General features: G+C 39.9%; 1 protein-coding gene across 1 annotated transcript; it reads left to right on the top strand.

Moving 5' to 3' along the window:
* Positions 1 to 324: 324 nt before the first annotated feature.
* On the top strand, positions 325 to 24,862 carry zgc:152968 (uncharacterized protein LOC564848 homolog). Its single transcript, XM_062996386.1, has 18 exons — positions 325 to 430; positions 2,629 to 3,207; positions 3,625 to 3,744; positions 4,165 to 4,337; positions 4,410 to 4,496; positions 7,504 to 7,708; positions 11,949 to 12,067; positions 13,379 to 13,519; positions 13,609 to 13,723; positions 13,837 to 13,908; positions 15,806 to 15,946; positions 16,237 to 16,350; positions 18,050 to 18,123; positions 19,413 to 19,511; positions 19,633 to 19,748; positions 21,988 to 22,126; positions 22,562 to 22,682; positions 24,677 to 24,862. Exons 1-18 carry the CDS (start codon positions 325 to 327, stop codon positions 24,766 to 24,768), a joined length of 2,613 nt encoding a protein of 870 aa, XP_062852456.1. The 3' UTR covers positions 24,769 to 24,862.
* The last annotated feature ends 270 nt before the right edge of the window (positions 24,863 to 25,132 follow it).

Genomic DNA, 25,132 nt, shown 5'->3' with positions numbered 1-25,132 from the left:
GGTGTAACGTGATTAATTACAGACCGGATGTGGATTAGTTACCTGGACGAGTGTGGTAGATAATATACACTGTTCAGAATCAGACCTGTCCGCCTTTACTTTCTCAGAGTTTATAAAAAGCACTTTTTTATTACTGAGAATTGTTCAGGCGGGTTGCGTTCAGTTTCTCAACTTCCTAAAAAAAGAAAAACCCACTTTATTTAATGCACCGTTCAAATCCTTCATTACAAGCTCAGAGAGCTTAATAACAGTTATGGTGCTGAGATGGAGTTAATGTTTGGACTCTAATTCATCCTATTGTAGGTATTTTATCTGTAAGTGCAGATGTTTCCTTCAGCTGGACTCTTTGCTGATACAGACTGTCTTCTTCTTATTTGGGGTAAATGTGAAAGACCCTACTGCCCCTACAACCACACCAAAGATGATGCAGGTAAACTTGCTTTGTGTTTGTAATGCACTATCACAGCTTACCAAGTCTTGGTAGGGTTGTTGTACTAAAGCTTGTAGTGAATTAGATTAGGGTAATTAAATAAAACACTGACTCATTGTTATCAAGTATTTTTTATCAACATAATTTTGTTTCTTAAGCCAAGACGCATGCAAACCATGCTACTCTTTCTAATACAGTTAATATGTATGTTTGTTTATTAGGATTTTAACATCATGTTTTACACTGTGGTTACGTTCATGACGGGGAACAGTAGTTACTCATTACACAAGGTTATATTGAACACAGTCATGGTCAATTTAGTGTCTCCAGTTCACCTCACTTGCATGCCTTTGGACTGTGGGAGGTAACCGGAGCACCCGGAGGAAACCCAAGCGGACACGGGGAGAACATGCAAACTCCACACAGAAAAGACCCGGACCGCCCCACCTGGGGATCGAACCCAGGACCTTCTTGCTGTAAGGCCACCGTGCTGCCCAATGCTTGTAGTCAATTAGTTTAAGGTAATTAAACTTAACTTTTTAAATGTATAATACTGTCTGACTTATTGTTATCAAGTACTTTTTAAACATAATTCTGTTTAATTTTGGTTTATAAGCCAAAACACATGCAAACCATGCTACTCTTTCTAATACAGTTAATATGTATGTTTGTTTATTAGGATTTTAGCGTCATGTTTTACACCTTGGCTACATTCATGACAGAAATGGTAGTTACTCATTACACAAGATTCATCAGTTCACAAGGCCATATCGAACACAGTCTTGGTCAATTTAGTGTCTCCAGTTCATGTTGAAGTTGCATGTCTTTGGACTGTGGGAGGAAACCGGAGCACCCGGGGGAAACCCAAGTGTACACGAGGAGAAGTTGCAAACTCCACACAGAAAGGACTCGGACCACCCCACCTGGGGATCGAACCCAGGACATTGCTGTGAGGTGACCGTGCTACCCACTTAGCCACCGTGCCGCCAATACAGTTAATGTAAATCTAAATAAATACCTTAGATGCTTTGTTTTAATGTACAGTTAGTTTCTATTACACTGATGTTCAGGTTAGGCAGAATCCCAAATGATTTACTTTCTCTAATAATAATAATAATAATAATACATTTTATTGATATAGCGCTTTCCAAGTTACTCAAAGACGCTTTACATTTTACATAAAAAGCAAATAATCATAAAAACGATACAAACCGTACAAACTGTAGTACAAAATTCACACACCACAATCAGCTTCAAGATAATAATTAAAACATACTAGGAGGAAGAAGAAAAAACAGCATTAAGACATTTCATTAAAACATATAAGCAACAATATGAGAGGTATAGATAGAAGTGGGGGAGAGTAGAAAAACAAACAGCAGTAAAACATACACTAAAACATATCAAAAGAATAGAAAATTTATGAATAAAAGCAAGTACATTGTTACAAGTTAAATGCAGCTCTAAACAGGTGGGTTTTACATTCATGCACTAAATATACTGTAGTAAACCAATGTAGTCTCTTTGCACAAGCTCATAAACACTGTAGCCAATTTGAATGTGTACTATTGGATCTGTTGGAGCCAGTAAATGGTGTTTGGGAAAAAAAGTGAATTCAGTGTTGCGCTTTGCTATCTGTCACTAACCGCTGTCACTTGAATTAAATACTCCCCTGCCAATTTGTTGTTTACTAGTGTGTATTGTAGGGTTTGTGGTACTTTGTAGTTCTACAATTACTGACTGTAGTCCTGTAGTACTTCTATATGGTAAGTGGAGCTGATAAAATGGACAGTCAGTGTAAAAAAACAATGTTATGGCAGATCTGTGTATATTGTTCAGTGTTCAGTGATATCTGAGCATAATTTGGCGGTTCAGCAGTGACAAAGTAATTCTGAAGCATGAAAAAATTAACTTTAATGCGCTCTCTACCAGCATGGAGTGTCATTTTTTTCCTCCACCCCACTAATAGAATAATAATCATTGTTGATTCCTTTCCACTGCTGAATAGGGTAGAGCTGGTTAATGATTAGGCCTAGGAACAAATTGTAAGTTGTCTGTAATATTATCTGTAATATCTACATGAATATTTTTTAGATTGCATTATGGCTGAAAGTTGAAGCGTGACCGTGTGGTTAAGTTCTTGGAGAAAGCTTTTATAAGTGTATTAAATGGTAACCATTTCTTCTTTTAAAATGTAGGTCATGGCAGTCACAGCACCACTAGTGGAAGCCTCGACAACCAAGAACCAAGCCAAACTTGTCTTTTAGAGCTGGAAAGGATCAACCAACAGATTGAAGCAGTTAAAAGTGAAGTGGAAAAAGAACAAAAGCGATTGTCTCGTTACCAGGCAGAGAGTGCTGGGGCTAGCTCTGAGGAATATTTAAAGAGCAGTTCAACTCTGTCTAAAGACCAGAATGGAAACCAGCTGAACTGTAAAAAGCCAACTGCTGCTGCTCTTAAATATGTGGTTGATCGCACCAAACCCAAAACCGATCTGGAATATGACCCTTGTTCAAATTTCTCTGCTGCTTTGCGATCTGGCAACTTAACAGATAAGGTGAAGTCAGCCATTAAAACTGATATAGAGTCTGAAACTGGCCCAAGTGTGGCTGCAGACCTGGTTCAGCTTTCTTCTTGTAACTCTGAGGATTCTGATGATGAGCGAATGCTAGTTATTGACATTCCACCTATTGAAAATAATAGGAACAAATCTGGCAGATCTCAGAAACAAGGCATAGCAGCCAGTGAAAACGCCACACAAAAGCACCGCTCCGTTGGTGATACACCACCTCTTCAAATGACAAATGAAACATTTTGTCTAGCCAAGAATGGTATAACTAACTCCACTGATCAACTGGATTCATCCCAGGAAGACCCAACCTTTGCCCTGTACCAGGAAAAAGATCAGGGAATACCAAGGCAGTCTATGCTGCAAAAGGTACAAATGTCTTCTGAAGGAGTCAACACCCCAGAAGCTCAGCATAGACTAGCAAATAATGATTCTAATTCATCAAAAAGCATAATGGAAATTGATTCTTTACATGTGGACGGCAATCAAAAGATGCATAAAAGCCTGAAACAAAACATGACCACTTCTAAGAGTGACGAGACCAAGATGGAAATCTTAAACTGTGTCACCAAGTTGTATGCAAGTACAGAATTCTCCTTAAGGGCAGATATTCCAGTGTCCTCAGAAGTATGCCAGTTGGAAAGTCCAGCCACTATGTATTTTCCTGCTTGTGAAAAACAAGCACAACATGGTGGAAATGTTGCAGAAGATATTTACACTTGTCTGGATCACCTAAGGCGTGAAAGTGAAAATATCTTTTGCCCTAATGGTGTGGAAGATCATAACTATATCCCCTCAGCCCCTGGTTCCTCAAACGTGGATGATTTTGCTTTAAGACCTCAAGTCCAGGTTTGTGCTCAAACTGATCATGACTTAAAAAACAATACTTGGCTTTCAGGAAACTTGACTGACACACAGTCAAAACAAAAAACTGATACCTCACCACAAGAGCCAACCACATCATCTTTTTCAGATATGCCAAAAGATCCCGAGCCGGCTCAAACCGAGCTGACTTTTGTTCAAGCAAGTTGTGCATCTCAACAGAAAGGCCACACTGAAATTGTCCCGAACTTACCTGGCTGCTCTTCAGGAAGCAATTCCATAGCCATTCCTTCTGTGCAAACAGTCATCAACTCCAAATGTACACCTATGATTTCATCTCAAGACCAGCCTTCATCTGCTGAGTTGGTTGAAGCAGATAATGAAGTGATACAAATTAATTCCAGTTCCTCTGATGAGCTTAATTATTCAGACCTAGACATTTCTGACAGTGATCCAATGGAGGAGTGCTACAGAATATTTATGGAAGAAAAAAATGCTGATCCAGGTGGCACACCAGTAAGTGAATGGGCATATAATGGGTGGGATAAACCATAAACGTGGATCTTGACTTTTTTGTTTGTTTTGTAGGATGAGGTTTCAATATCACCAGAGCCTGAATTAGCCAAGCCACCTCCTGCTCAGAAGAAGAGGGTAGCCCATGTGGCAAAGTTTGAGGTAAGTGTTCAAGTGTTTTCTTTGTTTAAGTAAAATGGCTACATTGGTTCTCATTTAAAGTTTAAATAATAATACCAACAACTTAAAATGGGACCTTTTGCAATTATGTTACCAAGAAAAATACCAAAATGTCTGTTTCTGGTGCTTTGCTAAATTGGACAGAACTTTACAGCCAAAGGGGTTTCCTTTGTCTACTGCTGGATCCCCAGTCATAGTGGCATAGAAGGAAATGAAAAAGCAGACAGCTTGGCAAAGGAAGCAGGAAACAAAGAGATTGCTTGGAGATACATCCCAATAACTGATGCTTACCCAGAAATCAAAGTTTACTACAGTATAAAATGGCAAGAAGGTCCACCAATACCCAAAACAAACTGCATGAAATAACTCCCAACATCAATATTAAACACGAGACTTCTTAAATAGGAAAGACCAGACAGTTATAACCACGTGCCGAATTGGTCATACTGCCCTTAACCACGACACCTCGTGGTTGGAGAGCAGGCACCAACCTGTCAGTTCTGTGCTACACCCCTGACAATATTAGAATGTCATACAATTTCAGCCATCAGAGACAATTTTTATAGGGTTGAGAACATAAAATAATTGTTTGAGAAGATTCCTCCAGTTAAAATTCTGAACTTTTTAGAAAGTCTTGATATTAAACAAATGACCTGAACATATAATGATTTACAGTTCCAATATCTGTCTCTGCCATAAAATAGCCAATATGTTGCTGATATGGCAATAAACCCAAAATAACAAACTGGTGCTTTGCAGTGTAATGTTGTTGTTATTTAGAACAATACTAGCTTACTGAGAAAGCCCTTGCTTGGATCAAGATCTTGTCAAGTATCAGCCAGTCTGTACAACACGAATGCCAATACTAAAAGATGTCAGGAGGTTCATGTACAGTGTCTTGCATAAGAACCCAGTATTCACTACCTTTAACATTTACACATTTTGTACTGCTAAGAACCCAGTATTCACTATCTTTAACATTTACACATTTTGTACTGCTAAACCTGCAACTGAAAGAAACATCACTGGGATTATATTTCATAAATTTACACAAAACGTCTCTTAATAAAGTGAGGAAAAGATTAATAGTTTGCCAAATGATTTTTTTTTTTGTACAAATATAAACAAGTTGTAATATTGCAACTATTTACTGCTATTACTGTGAATCTCCATAATTAGTTTTGTTTCAATATGCTGCCATCAGAAGTCTCATAATTAATTGACTGGGATAAAGTTGCAGTTGAAAGCACCAAAGTTTGTTAAGAACATACACTAATCGGCCATAACATTAAAACCACCTCCTTGTTTTTTACACTCACTGTCCATTTTATCAGCTCCACTTACCATATAGAAGCACTTTGTAGTTCTACAATTACTGACTGTAGTCCATCTGTTTCTCTACATACTTTTTTGGCCTGCTTTCACCCTGTTCTTCAATGGTCAGGACCCCCACATGACCACCACAGAGCAGGTATTATTTAGGTGGTGGATCATTCTCAACACTGCAGTGACACTGACATGGTGGTGGTGTGTTAGTGTGTGTTGTGCTGGTATGAGTGGATCAGACACAGTAGTGCTGCTGGAGTTTTTAAATACTGTGTCCACTCACTGTCCACTCTATTAGACACCTACCCAGTTGGTCCACCTTGTAAATGTAAAGTCAGAGACGATCGCTCATCTGTTGCTGCTGTTTGAGTTGGTCATCTTCTAGACCTTCATCAGTGGTCACAAGACGCTGCCTACAGGGTGCTGTTGGCAGGATATATTTTTGGTTGGTGGACTATTTTCAGTCCAGCAGGGACGGTGAGGTGTTTAAAAACTCTCAGCATTGCTGTTTCTGATCCATTCATTCCAGCACAACACACACTAACACACCACCACCATGTCAGTGTCACTGCAGTGCTGATGATCCACCACCCAAATAATACCTACTCTGTGGTGGTCCTGTGGGGGTCCTGACCATTAAAGAACAGGCTGAAAGAAACAGATAGACTAGAGTCAGTAATTGTAGAACTACAAAGTGCTTCTATATGGTAAGTGGAGCTGATAAAAAGGACAGTGAGTGTAGAAACAAGGAGGTGGTTTTAATGTTATGGCTGATCAGTGTATCTAAACAAACATCACGAAGAACAAGGAGCTTTTTTAAACCTGTCTGGGTAAAAGGTAGAGCATTTAGAGCACTATTAAATCCAGTAATTACAAACTAAAAAGAAGATTGCCCATAGGAAGTCACCTTTACGAAAGGATGACAGAGAAGAAATTGAATCGATAAATATAAATTTGAAAAAGCTGGAGAGAGCTACAGAAAGCGAGGCGCTATGGAAAGTTGTAAGAAGAAAGAAGTTATGTAGGAGACTCCTTTGAGAAAACCCTTCACCTTAAACCCCATCCCCAGTTGAGGTGGCAGAATTGTGGGATTTTTCTATTTTAACACACTGAAACTCGTCAGGACAGTGTGAAGGGATGAATCCCAAAAAAGATTTGAGACTTAGAAAGTTTTACCTTCCAATAGAGTATTGAGCCATTGAACCACTTTCTAGAGTCAGTTTTGTAAGCAACACTGTATGGACAAAACTATGTAGACACCTGTCCATGAGCTTGTAAAACATCCCTTTCCTACCATGGGTATTAATACATTAATCCCCCTTCGTGTCTATAAGAACCTCAACTTCTATTTGGAAGGGAGAGATTTTGGCAGTTTGTACACAAATCCCAAAGGTGTTCAGTGGAACTGAGGTCAGGCCACTGAAGTTCCATCACACTAAACTCAACAAATCATACAATCAAGGATATTGACTTTACACGGGGCCACAGTCATGCTGGAACAAAGAGTCTTCTGCAAACTGCTGCAACAAATTTACTAGTTTAAATTGAATGTAAATACTTGTTTGCAGTGGATAAATGTAAAGTGAGTTTAAGTGAAAGAGGTGATATAAAAATGCATTTTCTTGACTTGATCTAATGCAGTATAATTACGGTTGTCGCTCAGCAGGCCAGCCGGAGCACAGCACAGGTCATCGTACCTCTTCGAGACGGAGGTTCTCAGCTTCCCGTACCCAGCCAGACTCAGCAGTGCCAGAAGAGAGCAACAACCCTTTCAACTGCAGTGAAGGGGTGCCAACCCTTCATTGCAGCCACTGCTACCAAGAGAGTCATTACACCTAACGTCATTCATTCAACAGCTGTGCCAAACGGTGAGTGTTTATTAATATGATTTTTTTTTTTTTTTTTTTTATGTCAGAGCCGAAACTGAGTGGGGGACACAGACAACAAACAAACTACACGAGATACATCCAAATATACAGGTCCTTCTCAAAAAATTAGCATATTGTGATAAAGTTCATTATTTTCCATAATGTAATGATAAAAATTTAACTTTCATATATTTTAGATTCATTGCACACCAACTGAAATATTTCAGGTCTTTTATTGTTTTAATACTGATGATTTTGGCATACAGCTCATGAAAACCCAAAATTCCTATCTCAAAAAATTAGCATATTTCATCCGACCAATAAAAGAAAAGTGTTTTTAATACAAAAAAAGTCAACCTTCAAATAATTATGTTCAGTTATGCACTCAATACTTGGTCGGGAATCCTTTTGCAGAAATGACTGCTTCAATGCGGCGTGGCATGGAGGCAATCAGCCTGTGGCACTGCTGAGGTGTTATGGAGGCCCAGGATGCTTCGATAGCGGCCTTAAGCTCATCCAGAGTGTTGGGTCTTGTGTCTCTCAACTTTCTCTTCACAATATCCCACAGATTCTCTATGGGGTTCAGGTCAGGAGAGTTGGCAGGCCAATTGAGCACAGTAATACCATGGTCAGTAAACCATTCACCAGTGGTTTTGGCACTGTGAGCAGGTGCCAGGTCGTGCTGAAAAATGAAATCTTCATCTCCATAAAGCTTTTCAGCAGATGGAAGCATGAAGTGCTCCAAAATCTCCTGATAGCTAGCTGCATTGACCCTGCCCTTGATAAAACACAGTGGACCAACACCAGCAGCTGACATGGCACCCCAGACCATCACTGACTGTGGGTACTTGACACTGGACTTCAGGCATTTTGGCATTTCCTTCTCCCCAGTCTTCCTCCAGACTCTGGCACCTTGATTTCCGAAAACAGTACTTTGGACCACTGAGCAACAGTACAGTGCTGCTTCTCTGTAGCCCAGGTCAGGCGCTTCTGCCGCTGTTTCTGGTTCAAAAGTGGCTTGACCTGGGGAATGCGGCACCTGTAGCCCATTTCCTGCACACGCCTGTGCACGGTGGCTCTGGATGTTTCTACTCCAGACTCAGTCCACTGCTTCCGCAGGTCCCCCAAGGTCTGGAATCGGCCCTTCTCCACAATCTTCCTCAGGGTCCGGTCACCTCTTCTCGTTGTGCAGCGTTTTCTGCCACACTTTTTCCTTCCCACAGACTTCCCACTGAGGTGCCTTGATACAGCACTCTGGGAACAGCCTATTCGTTCAGAAATTTCTTTCTGTGTCTTACCCTCTTGCTTGAGGGTGTCAATGATGGCCTTCTGGACAGCAGTCAGGTCGGCAGTCTTACCCATGATTGCAGTTTTGAGTAATGAACCAGGCTGGGAGTTTTTAAAAGCCTCAGGAATCTTTTGCAGGTGTTTAGAGTTAATTCGTTGATTCAGATGATTAGGTTAATAGCTCGTTTAGAGAACCTTTTCATGATATGCTAATTTTTTGAGATAGGAATTTTGGGTTTTCATGAGCTGTATGCCAAAATCATCAGTATTAAAACAATAAAAGACCTGAAATATTTCAGTTGGTGTGCAATGAATCTAAAATATAGGAAAGTTTAATTTTTATCATTACATTATGGAAAATAATGAACTTTATCACAATATGCTAATTTTTTGAGAAGGACCTGTAAGCACTAAGCCAGGAACACACCAAGAAAGATGAGTGGACCAAGTTACACCGATAAGTCATAACATTAAAACCACCTCCTTGTTTCTACACACATTGTCCATTTTATCAGCTCCACTTACCATATAGAAGCACTTTGTAGCTCTAGAATTACTAAAACATATTCTAATCGAATGCCCCAAATACATCAGAGAGAGAGAGACAACAGCTACACATACCTGGGACTGTTAAAGAAGGCCGCAACCAAGAGGAGCACAAGAGCAATCCTAAACTTCCTGGCAGAAACAGAATTAAAAACAAAATTATAAATGGAGAAAAAGAAACAAAAAACTGATTTGAACATAACACAGATCATGCCATAAATAACTCGGTCAAGTGTATAAAGTGGCGTAAAAAAATCATAAATATGTCAGAGCCATCTTTACTTTAAGTACCTTAATTTAACAAAACCTGTGAAGTTTAGAAAAGTTCTCTGAAGATTGTTTTGTTGAGATTACTAGTGAAGTCTTCTGTGATGTCTCGAAAGATTTTATATAGCCTGACTATGTTCCCAACCAGATATGACTACTCTGTGGTATAATGGAATGCTATTGAATATAGCGTTTGTCTGCATTGCATTTGACCAATCCATTGTCTGCACTATTGCTAGCTTTAGACACATACTTTTTGGTGTGCATGTCCCAATCCAAATCTCCATTCATTTGGACAATATAAATGTCTAACTTCTGTTAGGCAGTACAGTGGCTAAGTGGGTAACACTGTCGCCTCACAGCAAGAAGGTCCTGGGTTCGATCCCCAGGTGGGGCGGTCTGGGTCCTTTCTGTGTGGAGTTTGCATGTTCTCCCTGTGTCCGCGTGGGTTTTCTCCGGGTGCTCTGGTTTCCTTCCACAGTCCAAAGACGTGCAAGTGAGGTGATTTGGAGACACTAAACTGCCCATGACCATGTTTGATATAAACTTGTGAACTGATGAGTCTTGTGTAATGAGTAACTACCGTTCCTGTCATGAATGTAACCAAAGTGTAAAACATGACGTTAAAATCCTAATAAACAAACAAACTCTTCTGTTAAGTTTTTAGTTGTGTACCTTGTGTATAAATGTCAAGTCTGCAGGGTGGCAGGGGTGGACGTGTATGTAATGTGTAACTGGAATGCCTCTTTAGGCAAGTTCTTTTAGCAATGATCATAGATTTAATAATCACCACTCTCACTTAAGAAACTGGACTGGTAATCAAAGGGTCACTGGTTCAAGCCCAGCCACTGCCTGGTCACCACTGTTGGGCCCTTGAAAAAGGCCCTTAAGCCTCTATTGCTTGAACTATATGTGATCACAAATGCAAGTTGCTTTGGATAAAAGAGTTTGCTAAATGTTAAATGGATGTGGCTGAAACACCTGAGCTCGTTATCTAGGAGGGGTGTCTACATACTTTTGGCCACATTGTTGTTGTTTTTTTTTTTTTTTTTTTTTCTCATTTTAGTTCTGTGTTCCAATAAATAAGCAACCTGTTTGTCAAAGGAATTAATTGGTGCCGGGTGAACCAGACATTAGGCAGACAACTTTATGGTACCCCTCACCCCTGTATGCTTATATGCAGGTGTTTGCATACATTTTTTAGAAACTACCTTGTATATTTTGACCGATTAGATACCATGATAATAAATGATACTACAGATAATGAAAAGAAAATGACCTGATTTCCTGATTGTATCAATTAATTAATATGTTATCTGTACTATGAAACATTGGATGCTTTATCCTGTTCAGGGTTCGCGGCAGGTCCAGTATTACCAGGATACACTGCGCACAAGGCAGAAGAACCCTGGAAGGAGCACCGGTCTCTTGCAGGGCTTTTGCAATGCCCCCTCAGACATAGCCAATCATGGTTGTGTAAATGCCCGGCTGGCCGATAGCACAGCTAAAATTAGAACCCAGATCTCAGTGGTATCAGATTGCTGTGCCAACTGAGCACCTCTGAGCTCTGAGCTCATGTATGATTTGATTCATGTGATTAACAGATCCTCGTTTTTTATGTGTAATAGTTGCATTGTTGGATACGTCTGTAAGCAGGATACATAATTCAATATATCACCCGTCACTTGCGCTCTGAGGGAGCCCAAGGGTGAGTCTGAATTCAGCATTGCTTCTGGACTTTCTGTACTGCTTGTGATGGAGCTTTAGCTCTGCTCTCAGTTCAAATCAACCATCAGCTGTTGGACATAAGTTGAAAGGGATTTTAAGCCATTTTTAAGCATTTATTGAACAATGCCACATTTGTTGGTTATTGGTTAATTAACAATCATACTGCAGTGTTATTGATTGGGCTTTTAACTGACTGGCTTATTTTAAATCACTATTTATTATGATATTATGTAGTATAAATCAATTCACCATGCAGTAATAATGACACCCTGTTATCACAGCATGAAACATGTAATAAAATAAAATCAGCAGAAAGCTGATTAATCTTTGTAACTCTATCCCACTAATGCTGCATTTTGTCACAATGTTTTAAAGGTGTTTTGTCTTGTAAATGTTTGTTTTTTAACTGTAGGCTGTGTGAACATCATCCCGGCTGGAGCAACCCTGCAACTCGGCCCAAACCTGCACCTGATCGTACCTGAAGGGGGCTGTGCTTTACCTGTTACAATCATTCCTGCTACTGCTGCTGTTGTACCTGCACGTCCGGTTCATCAACCGATACAACAGCCAGCACAACCAGTCAACTACACACCTGCCAAGGTGGGCACTGCTTGAAAAATAAGGCTTTCAGATTTCAGTGATCAGCTATCTATCTATCTGTCTGTCCGTCCATCTGTCCGTCCATTTATCCATCCATTCATGCTATCCTCCAAATCCAATTTCAGAAAAGTCGGGCCTTTAGGTGAAAAGCAAAAACAGAAAGCAGTGATTTATAATCTCTTTACAGGATTTTGATTGAAATTGGCACAAAGAAGATTTACATTTATGCCATTTGTCGAATGCCTTTATGCAGAGCGACTAAATACATTGCAAGAAGTTTAGGGAGCCAATAGTGGTAACTTGGTGGCGGTAAGGCTTGAACCAGCAACTTTCTGTGCACTAGAAGAGTGATGTAAAAGATAGAAGTGATGTAAAAAATGCCATGTTTAACCTTGTCAACTTAAATATACACCGATCAGGCATAACATTTCCACACTCACTGTCCATTTTATCACCACTTACCATATAGAAGCACTTTGTAGTTCTACAATTACTGACTGTAGTCCATCTGTTTCTCTACATACTTTTTTTAGCCTGCTTTCATGCTGTTCTTCAATGGTCAGGACCACTACAGAGCAGGTATTATTTAGGTGGTGGATCATTCTCAGCACTGCAGTGACACTGACATGGTGGTGGTGTGTTAGTGTGTGTTGTGCTGGTATGAGTGGATCAGACACAGCAGCGCTGGTGGAGTTTTTAAACACCTCACCGTCACTGCTGGACTGAGAATAGTCCACCAACCAAAAATATTGAGTCAATAGCGCCCTGTAGGCAGCGTCCTCTGACCCCTGATGAAGGTCTAGAAGATGACCAACTCAAACAGCAGCAATAGATGAGCGATCGTCTCTCTCATGATGCTCTCATTTTTGCCAACATATGCTGCCATCTAGATGTCTTTCAGAAACATCTCTGTTCCTGTTAGCAAGATGATTCCCAGTCACAGTTTCCACATGGCTGCGTAATAAGAGAGTACAAGTGCTAGACTGGCCTGCCTGCCATTTAGACCTGTCTCCTGTAACTGTCTTCTGCTGCCCCAACATTTTTGAAATATTTGTTAGTATAGTCAAGTTTATTTAATAGCAGAGTTTGATAAAACAAGTTAAGCTGAACTGGTATCCTGTTCACCTTGCACATTTTTTTTCCAGTTTAGTCTCTGATCAACCTAAAGCTGTTACTAAAGAGGAAAGATTGAATGAAACCTGATCCGGGTTAAATATGTCATTTTGTTGACTTGTTTTCCAGGCAATACCTACCAAGCGAAAAGCAAAAGCCCGTCCGGAGGCTTGCACGAAGGTTCCACACGACGTACGGCAGCGCTATGTGAATCTGTTCGTCGAGGAATTTTTAAAAACCTCGGCTACTGTGCAAGAGGCCTTTGAAAAGGTTTGCATAAGAATATATTAAAAGCATTTTTTATTATACTTGTACGCATAAAAAAATGCATTTTTGTTGGCACGTTTACTTCATCTCAGGCACTGGCAGAAGAAAAGACGGTGTTTGATCGCAGCATCAATAAACTCAAGTATCTAAGCATAGCGGTCAATGCACTCAAGAGGCTTAAAAACCAAAATGCTGCTCCTGCCAAATGTAAGTCAATTTACCAAGAAGCCTTTAGCCAAAATTTTTAGGCTGGTTTTATCTTTAATATTAATTTATGAAATATGCTAATTGTCAGTCACTAACCTCAACTTGATGTGCAGTTTCCTGTGAAAGAGATGTCCGGGCATCTAGGGGAAATGTACCACTCAGTACTCAAGCTCTTCTGGGACAGGGTAAGAGCACCATTAGCTTTTATTTTACGGTCAGTTTTATCTCATCATGTATAAATGCTTAGTGTTTAACACTGAACCTGAAATTGAAAAGATATTAACAGTTGGAGTGAATTATTGCATCCTGTAAATAATTATAAATTGCTCAGTGTTGATGCAAATTCTGTTAATGAAATTACACGGCAAATCAAGCAATTTACCAGTTTAATCAGCTAATTCTCTTGGCATCTGAATCTGAAGTAGAAAAAGGTGTGTAGAAAAACCAACACTCCTGTATGTAGGGGTACAGTTATTTAAAATGCTAAAAAAGAACTTCATCCTGGTCATGGTTGAGGTGGGTCAGACATTGCAAGGCACTGTGTACTCACGCAGGGGCAATATAAACATATAGAATTCGTCACTGTGACTGGTGATGGTGATCATAATGGACCTTAGTGACCTGGGTTTGTGTGTCACCAACTCACCCTAGCAGAATCACAGTTACCAAAAACTATAGCTACTTTTACATACAGTACTTCTATTCAACTTGTCTAACTTTTGCACCTCTAAGCCTCCACTCTTCTGGAAAGGCTTTACACAAGATTTGGAAATGTCTGCAGTAACTGATGCCCATATTGGCAACCATTTGTGTGGTGCTAATGTAACACGAGAAGGTCTGGCTTACAATCAACAATTTAATTCATCCCAGATTTGTTCACTGGGGTTGTGGTCAGGCCTCCTTACAGGCCACTGTACAGAGTTGTTCCTCTTCACGTCTGTATAGGTTCACTGTTATGTGGAAACAGGAAAGGCTCTCCCCTAAACTGTTGCCACAAAGTTCAAAACACATTTATGTTGTTGGTTTCATACAGTTGTGGCTGAAACACCTGAACTCAAAAATTAGTAGGATTGTCCACGTACTTAGCCATATAGTGTGCTTAAAAATGATCAAAACCATTTAACATAAGTAAATGGACACCAGTTTTAAAACAGTGATTATGAATATCCATTATACAGAGGGAATAGCTTTCGTCTGAGGGGAAAATGTGTTAATTTTTCAGTAGACCACTTTTACAGCTTTTACACCACTTGTTTAGATATACACCCATCAGCCATAACATTAAAACCACCTCCTTGTTTCTACACTCACTGTCCATTTTATCAGCTCTATTTACCATATAGAAGCACTCTGTAGTTCTACAATTACTGACTGTAGTCCATCTGTTTCTCTGCATGCTTTGTTAGCCCCCTTTCATGCTGTTCTTCAATGGTCAGGACTCTCCCAGGACCACTACAGAGCAGGTATTATTTGGGTGGTGGATCATTCTCAGCACTGCAGTGACACTGACATGGTGGTGTGTTAGTGTGTGTTGTGCTGGTATGAGTGGATAAGACACAGCAGCGCTGATGGAGTTTTTAAACACCTCACTGTCACTGCTGGACTGAGAATAGTCCACCAACCTACAGCGCCCGTGGGCAGCGTCCAGTGACCACTGATGAAGATGACCAACTCAAACAGCAGCAAAAGACGAGCGATCGTCTCTGATCTACATCTACAGGGTGGACCAACTAGGTAGGAGTGTCTAATAGAGTGGACAGTGAGTGGACATGGTATTTAAAAACTCCAGCAGCGCTGCTGTGTCTGATCCACTCATACTCAATGGTCCTGACCATTGAATAACAGGGTGAAAGCAGGTTAAAAAGGAATGTAGAGAAACAGATGGACTACAGTCAGTAATTGTAGAACTTCAAAGTGCTTCTATCTGGTAAGTGGAGCTAATAAAATGGACAGTGAGTGTAAAAACATTGCATTATGCAATACACCTATTGGGAAGTTCTGCACGTTTACCCAGTGTTTTCCTTTAATTTGTAACTTCTATGGATGTCTAAGAAGGTGCTAAATCTGTACTGTTTACTCCAGGTGATGCCGCTCTGTATGATCAGCTGACTGAGCATCTTTTAACCAAAGCCCTGCTGAGAGACAATAACTACCCACATAAGCACCCCAGCAAAGCTGGATTTGCTATCCAGTACAGTGACACCAAGAAGAGCATCGCTGATGGTGGGTCTACCGACAAAAGAATTTTCAAAAATGCTGCAGGATTTACTAATGCAATTTCTAATCCTGCCTTTGCCAAGGGAACCATGTTGTAGTTTCATTTCTGGTTTTATCTGGATTTTCTTTAAACCAATGAGGGATTTCTTCTGGGTACAAAATGTGAAAGCAGCCTTTCAAAAGCAGAAATATAATCTATTCTTTAATACATATCACTTTTTGGAATTTACACTTAAATACACAATGTACTGATTTATTCTGTGGAATAACTGTATACCCCTTGACTGTGGCCACAGGTTCTAGGAGAATCTGCTGTCGCTGTGGAACTTCTTTCTCTGTTAGCCAGACAGGAAAGCACACCCGTAAAGAGGAGTGTAACTACCATTATGGGAAAGTCATCGAAAACAGAGGTGAGATCATTAGGAATGTTTAACATTTCATATCTGGATGTCATATATTTATAAGAAAACACATATCATTGATGCTAAAGGCACTCTAGGATGAGTAGGATTGGAGGACAGGTGGCAACAGCTTTAAATCTTGTTAAATCCTGTAAGAAGGCAGCCAGACCACCTCTGGAACATCAGAAGAAACTAACTCTGCTCTGATGAAAAATTTTGGGTAGCAACTAGTGCTGTTATTGTTGTTCTAGCTTTTAAATGCTCTATTCATTTATTTATTAAAAGTCAGCAAGTGCTTTATCCCGATCAATGCTGCGGTAGGCCCAGAGTCCCTCTGTAAACACTGGTTGGTGCATCACACACATACCCAGTTATTCTAAACCCCCTTTCCTGCCATGAATATCACAAACATTTAAAAAAATTATCCAAAGCAGCTTACAAGTATGATCGTATACAATCCAAGTAATTAAGGGCCTAAAAGTGGTAACCTGGCAGATGTAGGGCTTGAATCAGCAACTTTCTGATTACTAGTCCTGTACTTTAACCACTGCTCTACCATTACATGCCTTCCATTATTAGCCTATCACAAGGTGACAAATGTTTGTTTGAAGGGTGGGGTGGATTATTTTTTATTTTTTCTATACAGTGTCTTCTGAAATGCATTTTGTAAAGAATTTATTTTACCATTTGGCTCAGTGGGTAGCACTGTCGCCTCACAGCAAGAAGGTCCTGGGTTCGATCCCCAGGTGGGGCGGTCTGGGTCCTTTCTGTGTGGAGTTTGCATGTTCTCCCCGTGTCCACGTGGGTTTCCTCCGGGAGCTCCGGTTTCCTCCCACAGTCCAAAAACATGCAAGTGAGGTGAATTGGAGACACTAAATTGTCCATGACTGTGTTTGATATAACTTGTGAACTGATGAAGCTTGTGTAATGAGTAACTACCGTTCCTGTCATGAATGTAACCAGTGTGTTTGTTTATTAGGATTTTAACATAATGCTTTACAAACAACTTTACCCCTCATATTTCATTGCTTACTAGTTTTAGGATTTGTCCATTGATATTTGTATGCTTACTGCAGGAATAACTGCAAACTAAAATAACACAGTTTAAATAAAAAGTAGAAAATTAGTGTACCTATACCTATACATTAGTGTACCTATACCTATACATTAGTGTACCTATGTCCATTAGTGGAATTATCATGACATGAACTAGGAGCCATTAAATCTGTCTCTTTTTTACATTATCATGTTTACTGTCAGTTCTGTATATTCCTGTATTCATTCCTGAATTTGTCTATTAAATCTTATAAATACAATAATGAAACATAGTGTTAGCTATTTATGGAAACTATGTGGAATACATGTAATTTATACCTGGTAATCCTAATCATACAGACAGAAACTCTCAATTTTCAAAGGAATAAAGATACAAATCTAGTTTAATAGTCTTTTTAGATGAAGACACTGGTAAACTGTGTAAAGCGATACAGCTATTGTATTTGTTGTGATGTTTTGGGCATCATGGTTTACCGTTGCCACTATTTCCCAGCAGCTTGTCAACTATTCGCCTCAAGCTAAATGTGATTAGAAGGCCATTCATGTGCAATTTGTGTGATGAGCTAATACATAAATGCTAATTTTATTAGCACATTATGCAGATTGGCACTTTGTACATGTAGTCCTTATTTTTATTTGTTGCCTTTTGCAGTTCCAGGAGGGGTGGAGACGCGCTATAGCTGCTGTGAGAATGCGGTCGGGTCACCAGGATGCCAGACGTTTAAGGTACAAATAGTCTGAGTCAACTATTATGGTATGTTAATAATCCATGAGATAATAAAATTTTCTTTTTTTCATACAGCGAGAACTGGACACTGTAGTTTAAATGTTTTCCTTACAGTTTACAAGTTTAGATTAACAGTAAAAACTACATTGTGCACCACCTTCAGATCACCACCAAATTGTGCAATAATACTGTGGTTTGTTCATGTGCAATACAGCCGCACTTCTTTGTATACTTTTTATATATATATATATATATATATACTTTTGCTTTTTATGTTTAGACCTTAATGTTTACAGACTTAATTGTTGTGTATTTTTCACCGTTTTAGTGTGTATGTAACAACGTATGTTTCTTGTTTTCAAGTAGTTGCACAGAAAATTCAGTTATATACACTGATCAGCCATAACATTAACATTCCTTGTTTCTACACTCACTGTCCATTTTATCATCTCCACTTATCCTTTAGGAAGAACGTTGTAGTTCTACAATTACTGACTGTAGTCCATCTGTTTCTCTGCATGCTTTGTTAGCCTTTTTTCATGCTGTTCTTTGTTGGTCAGGACCCCCACAGGACCACCACAGAGCAGGTATTATTTGGGTGGTGGATCAGTCTCAGCACTGCAGTGACACTGACATGGTGGTGGTGTGTTAGTGTGTGTTGTGCTGGTATGAGTGAATCAGACACAGCAGTGCTGATGGAGTTTTTAAACACCTCACTGTCACTGCTGGACTGAGAATAGTCCACCAACCAAAAATTTCCAGCCAACAGCACCCCGTGGGCAGCGTCCTGTGACCACTGATGAAGGTCTAGAAGATGACCAACTCAAACAGCAGCAATAGATGAGCGATCGTCTCTGACTTTACATCTACAAGGTGAACCAACCAGGTAGGAGTGTCTAATAAAGTGGACAGTGAGTGGACACGGTATTTAAAAACTCCAGCAGCACTGCTGTGTCTGATCCACTCATACCAGCACAACACACCACCACCATGTCAGTGTTACTGCAGTGCTGAGAATGATCCACCACCTAAATTATACCTGCTCGGTGGTGGTCCTGTGGGGGTCCTGACCATTGAAGAACAGGGTGAAAGCAGGCCAAAAAAGTATGCAGAGAAACAAACAAACAGTCAGTAATTTTAGAACTTCAAAGTGCTTCTATATGGTAAGTGGAGCTGATAAATGGACAGTGATTTTAGAAACAAGGAGGTGGTTTTAATGTCATGGTTGATTGGTGTATACAATGACAATAAAGGTGTTCATTAATTAATTAATTTATTCACCTTACAGCTCCATGTTCACGATGCAGTTAGTCTACAGGGCTTCATAAGCAGTCTGCCTCAGACTCATCCAGGCTGCCCGGGCATTTACGCCATCGATACTGAAATGGTAATTTTTTTTTCCCACTTATTGATTTTATTTTTGATCTTATTCTGTAAAACTCATTATGAATCAAGCTTTTCCAAGTACATCTGTTTCAATAGTGATCACTTCTCCTGTCCCATCTTAGTGCTATACCACTCAAGGCTTGGAGCTGGTGAGAGTAACCATGGTGAACAGCAGTCTGCAGGTCATCTATGACATGTTTGTGAAGCCCAATAACGAGGTCATTGACTACAACACCAGGTATTTATTAGAATTTTAACGTCATTTTTTACACACTTTGATTACATTCATGACAGGACAGGTAGTTACTGGTTACACAAGATTCATTATTTCAAGTCTTTAATATCAAACACAGTCATGGACAATTTAGTGTCTCCAATTCACCTCATTCGCACGTCTTTGGACTGTGGGAGAAAACCCATGCAGAGAGGAATTCCCGCTCCACCTGGGAATCGAACCCAGGACCTTCTTGCTGTGAGGCAACAGTGCTATCCACCGAGCCACCATGCCGCCCGATATCAATTTAATGTTACCCATCAATATTACATTACACACGGTGAACCAAATACAGCGGAACTGTATTCATACAATGCAGAACAAATAAAGATGCAATTATGCCAGGCCTCTGGTGTCTTACAACTTTACAGGAGTGCTTCAATACTTGTCACACACTCTTCAGCACAGCCCAGTTTTCACTATCTTACCAAAGCATGTGATGAATTGAAACACAGTGGGGTGGCACAGTGGTTTGATTCCCAGGTGGAGCGGTCCAGGTCCTTGTGTGGAGTTTGCATGTTCTCCCCGTGTCTGTGTGGGTTTCCTTCGGGAGCTTCAGTTTCCTCCCAGAGTCAAAACGCGTGCAAGTGAGGTGAATTGGAGATACAAAATTGTCCATAACTGTGTTTGACATTAAAGACTTGAACTAATGAATCTTTTTTTTTTTTTTTTTTTTTTTTTTACCCCTTTTTCTCCCCTTTTTAGCGCATCCAATTGTTCAATTAGCATCGTGCTTCCTCTCTGTCTATGCCGAACCTTGCCCTGACGGAGGTGATTGAAGCTAACCCGTATCCCCTCCGAAACACGAGCAGCAGCCAGATGCATCTTTGCCACCCACACATTGACGAGTTTGGCGCCACCTAGCGTTGCATGCGGAGAGACACACCCTAAGGGCACCCTCTCCCATCTCTGTGTAAGTGCCTCCAATCAGCCGGCAGAGAACGCAATCGCATTCTGACCCACATCCGGTTCTTTGTCCCACCCCCCACATGAGCAACCAGCCAATCGTTGCTCATATAGCCACTCAGCTTCGAACCGGTAAAGCAAGGCTGGATTCGATACCACGCTTCTCAGAATCGAGCCCTGGTTGCCAGTAATTACCTGTCCTGTCAAGAATGTAACCAAAGTTAGAAATATGACGTTAAAATTCCATATACATACATTGAAACCCAGCCTTAGTTTCATGGTACTTGTAGTAAGGTAGTAATTCATTAGGCAATCTCAAAGTTTGTAGATGTGCTTATCACTTATACACATCATAAAGATGCAAATACTTGGTTGTGGTCCATATGTTAATCTGTACACCCCCTTTTCCTCCATCATTGGTAAGGTACCACAATCATTTTTTTAAGGTAATGGATCATTTTCAGCACTGCAATGACTCTAACTTGGTCATGACATGATAGAGTGTGGTCTAGTACAAGTGTGTCCAGAACAAGTGTTGTTGGAAAATTTTAAATACTGCTTACAGGCCTCTTTATTGGGAAAACATGCACTGTTGAACCTTGTTTGAGGTGTATAGATAGACTAGCACTATTTTTGGTTTGAGGTTTCAGTACTGCCAATGAGGTATTTACAAATCCAACAACACACCTGCACCTGACATTCATTCCACTACAACACACTGCCATGTCAGTACTGTGCTGGATGGTTGACCACCCAAACAATATCTGGTCGAGAAATTAGGGGGTCTATGGAGTTCCCTTTCTATTGGTTGATGGGCTGATAGTGTTTTGGTAACTTTAAGAACTCTTTCTGTTGCTCTGTACAAAGGGCATCATAAAGACAGATGCACCTATTAGGGTCACAGATGGGTGTGTATGTGTGTATATATAGAGAGATTTTCATTCATTCTACAAAGAACTGAAGCTGTTCTAATATCTATTAGTGTGGTGCTCCTAATTAAAAATAAAACTTCTCAGAAATATACCTGTGGGTAATTATTGATTGTTATTTTTTATTGGTTATAGGTCTTAGTGAGTGTGATGCCCTGAGATTGGTTCAAACCCTGTGTGTGTTCACACTCAGCATGTACACTGTAGTGTTTTTGGGTAGGCTCTGGACTGACCGTGACCCTCACCAGGATAAAGTGGTTACTGTTAGTCACTGAAGTCAGTTGTATTATTTTGCTGACTGGAACTGAACACGTTTGTTCATAATATAAGTGTTGAGATGAATGAGATGGTCTCCTTTTTTGGTCCAGGTTCTCAGGTATCAGTGAGGACGATGTGAAGAACAGCAGCTCGTCATTGCAAGATGTCCAGGCTGTGCTCTTGAGCTTTATCAGTGAGGGCACCATTCTGGTTGGACATTGTTTGGAAACTGACCTCTGTGCTATCAAAGTGAGTTCTGTAGTTGCACACTTTGTTATCCACACAGTTTTGGTTCTGCTCAGATTCATCTGTTGGCACTCAAATATTTGTGTGCTGTCGTTTATCTGATAAATGATGCATTAAATGATATTGAAGAGGATCTAAAATTCAAACCTGGTACTGTTTTCAAAGCGCACTAGTCATCTAGTATTTGTCCCCCATGATTCTAATGCTTTTTGTGGTTTTTGTGAACCAATGAGAAGCAATTTCTCTCCATGTCTGGTTTATATGACGTAAACAGAAGCAAAGAACAATGATGGACACCGAGTCTATAGCAGATTTTCACCTCACAAACTAACTGTAGTAGGTACAGGACGTGGGTACATAAACAGGCACTTGCTTTTTGTAGACTAAAGGGTCATAAAACAGAGTTGTGAAGACTGTCATGTTTATTGCTGTTTTTAGCTTATTCACAGCGCAGTGGTTGACACATCTGTGGTGTTTCCTCATCGACTCGGTCCACCACACAAGAGAGATCTCCGGAGCCTGACGGCTGAGTATCTGAGGAAGATAATCCAAGAGGACGGTATGTTTAGCTGAGTAATATATTTGCCATGCAAGTCCAGTCTTTAATCAATCACGTGATTGAGTGTGGCTCACAACGGCAGGTTCTAACCATTTCTAATGTTGCTGTGCCTTTTTTATTTTTTTATTTATTTTTTTATTCTTTTTTTTTTTTAGGCTGCATTGTGTTACATTATGAACAGCATATTCTAATACCCTTTTGATTTTACCTCAACCCCCTCCTGACATAACAGCTACCAACCTGGGATGAGGACTTCTTCTGAGAAACCTGAACATCAACCATCATCTCTTCTTTAACTGTTATACATAACATAATACAACATTATTATGTTATACAACATAATAGAAAAGCACTATTATTTTCCTCAGTAAGCGTGAGCTCAAAGATTCTCTGACAGGACGTTGCAGCACTGTTTTGTGGTCCATGAGTTACCTGGTACCTGGTTTTCCACTGCTAAACATTACGATGGGTTTTGCTGTTGCATGACCTGGGTGTGTTTGCTTTACTCTTCATTGAAGTTATTAGTACAATTTAGCCAATAGTTTGCTGATTAAGTAAAAGAGATGGAGCCAAAAAGCTGTTTAGCTTTGAATCCATGTTAAGAATAAACGGCATAAAGCGTGACCATGTACAAGCCTCTAAAAATGACTTTGAACTGACTCATAATGAGCCAAAGATGGGCTTACAGTGACAATATGACTTAAGCAACTTAAACTGTGTACTATGTATATGGCACAGGAAAACATGAAAACATTTGCAGTAGTTTCATCACTGTTAACTTACTATTTGGTATGTAAAGTTTTGTTTATAAAATATACACCGATCAGCCAACAGATTAGAAATACCATCCAAAATGTACATGGCAATGTCTGTTTTGTAACTCTCATGCATGTTATAGTCAGGGAAATACTAAATCTTGGGCTGATGCTGGCTACTTGTGTTACATGTATATGTAACAGATATGATCAGTATAATGACCTGATTGAGATAACCACACTGATGTAGCCCATAATAGAAAAAAAACAGCAATAAGTGCTCATAGGCAACTGTGGGGAACACTCATTGACAATGGTCTGAGAAGAGATAAGCCCCAAACCATCAACCTTGATGCAGTGGGACATAAAGGCAATAACATCTGGTACTGACCAACAGATGAGCTAGTGCAGATCAGATTGCAGATTATTTTAATACTGGTCGCAACACCCTTAAGTGTAAGGGGCTGCATAGTCGCAGGTCAGAGTGACTGTTGCCTGCTGCCCGTTTAAAGTACTTTCAACAATGGACAGGAGTTATGGAAACTAGACATCAGAGCAATGGAAGAAGGTTGACTGGTTCGAAAGAAGCCTGCTTTTTCTGAGATCATGTTAAAGTCCAGGCACTTTGGCATTGTTCACCTTGTGGAGAAGCTGGCACCAGGATGCATTTCTTGATGGTCCATTTCAAACTTACAGATGTTAAGGGACCTGGAGCTAATGACCTGGTACCACAGGACACAGGTGGCAGATCACTGGCAGACTAATTAATTTATTTACTTAATTTTAACTAAAGTGTAACCATAAATATGCACTTTTATCAATACACAATGGACACAGCACAACTTTACAGATTCCAGGAACTTTCACTGAGGAAGCTGAGCACTTGATAAACATTACAAGAAGAAACCTTGAGAGGAACCAGACTCAATAGGAACCGCCATCCTCCTTGAGTATATTTGAAAAAATGGATAAATATTTACCAATCTATTATTTGGCAAAATGGATTGGAGATGTTTGTTAGGCTGGGAAAGAGTGTAAATTAAATTTCTAGTTTATCACAGCTCAGTGGCCAAGCTGTGCCATCTGCAAAGTAACAGACACATACTGACCACATTCAACAGACTCACTTTTTAGTTAAAATAAGTGCTACTCCCTAACCTAAATCATGTTAATTGCCTAAATAAGTGCTCCTTAAATGTGCTTTCTTGCCTTAAAGGATCATTTTGTATTTGTTCACAGTAGAGAGACATGACACACGAGAGGATGCTACTGCATGTATGGAGCTGATGCTGTGGAAGGTAAAAGAAGATGCCAAAGGAAAGAGATGGTGACCTGAATAAAAGTTCATCCTCAGTCCAGATGTGCACTGCAATACTGAAAGTTGTATTTAAACTTGTGTGTGAATGTGCTGTTCTTGTTTTCATACAAATAATTTATAGTTCCTTGCATATTAAATTACTGAGTCTAACACTTTTTTGTTAAACATAAAGGTTTGATTTTGTATTAAAGTCTTCAAATAAGGAGATTGTAGAAGGGGAGGGTCACAAATGATGCACTATGTAAAAGACAGTACACGTATACACTGGGATAAGAGAAGTAAAAGCACCGCAGTGAATCTGGTGTCATGTGATTTGTTAAAACCTTATAAGCAGCAGCTGTTGCCTCTTGAGCACCCACGTTACCTCGTTAATGAAT

Source organism: Trichomycterus rosablanca, chromosome 5, assembly GCF_030014385.1.
Source record: "Trichomycterus rosablanca isolate fTriRos1 chromosome 5, fTriRos1.hap1, whole genome shotgun sequence".
Classification (NCBI taxonomy): Eukaryota; Metazoa; Chordata; class Actinopteri; order Siluriformes; family Trichomycteridae; genus Trichomycterus; species Trichomycterus rosablanca.
This window is presented reverse-complemented; position numbering and strand designations above follow the sequence as displayed.

Excerpts from the sequence above, each read along its gene's own strand:
- zgc:152968 (XM_062996386.1), top strand. The coding sequence starts at position 325 with ATGTTTCCTTCAGCTGGACTCTTTGCTGATACAGACTGTCTTCTTCTT. Across the intron at positions 15,947-16,236 it reads CAAGAAGAGCATCGCTGATG|GTTCTAGGAGAATCTGCTGT; the intron begins GTGGGTCTACCG and ends CTGTGGCCACAG. Across the intron at positions 22,683-24,676 it reads GAAGATAATCCAAGAGGACG|TAGAGAGACATGACACACGA; the intron begins GTATGTTTAGCT and ends ATTTGTTCACAG.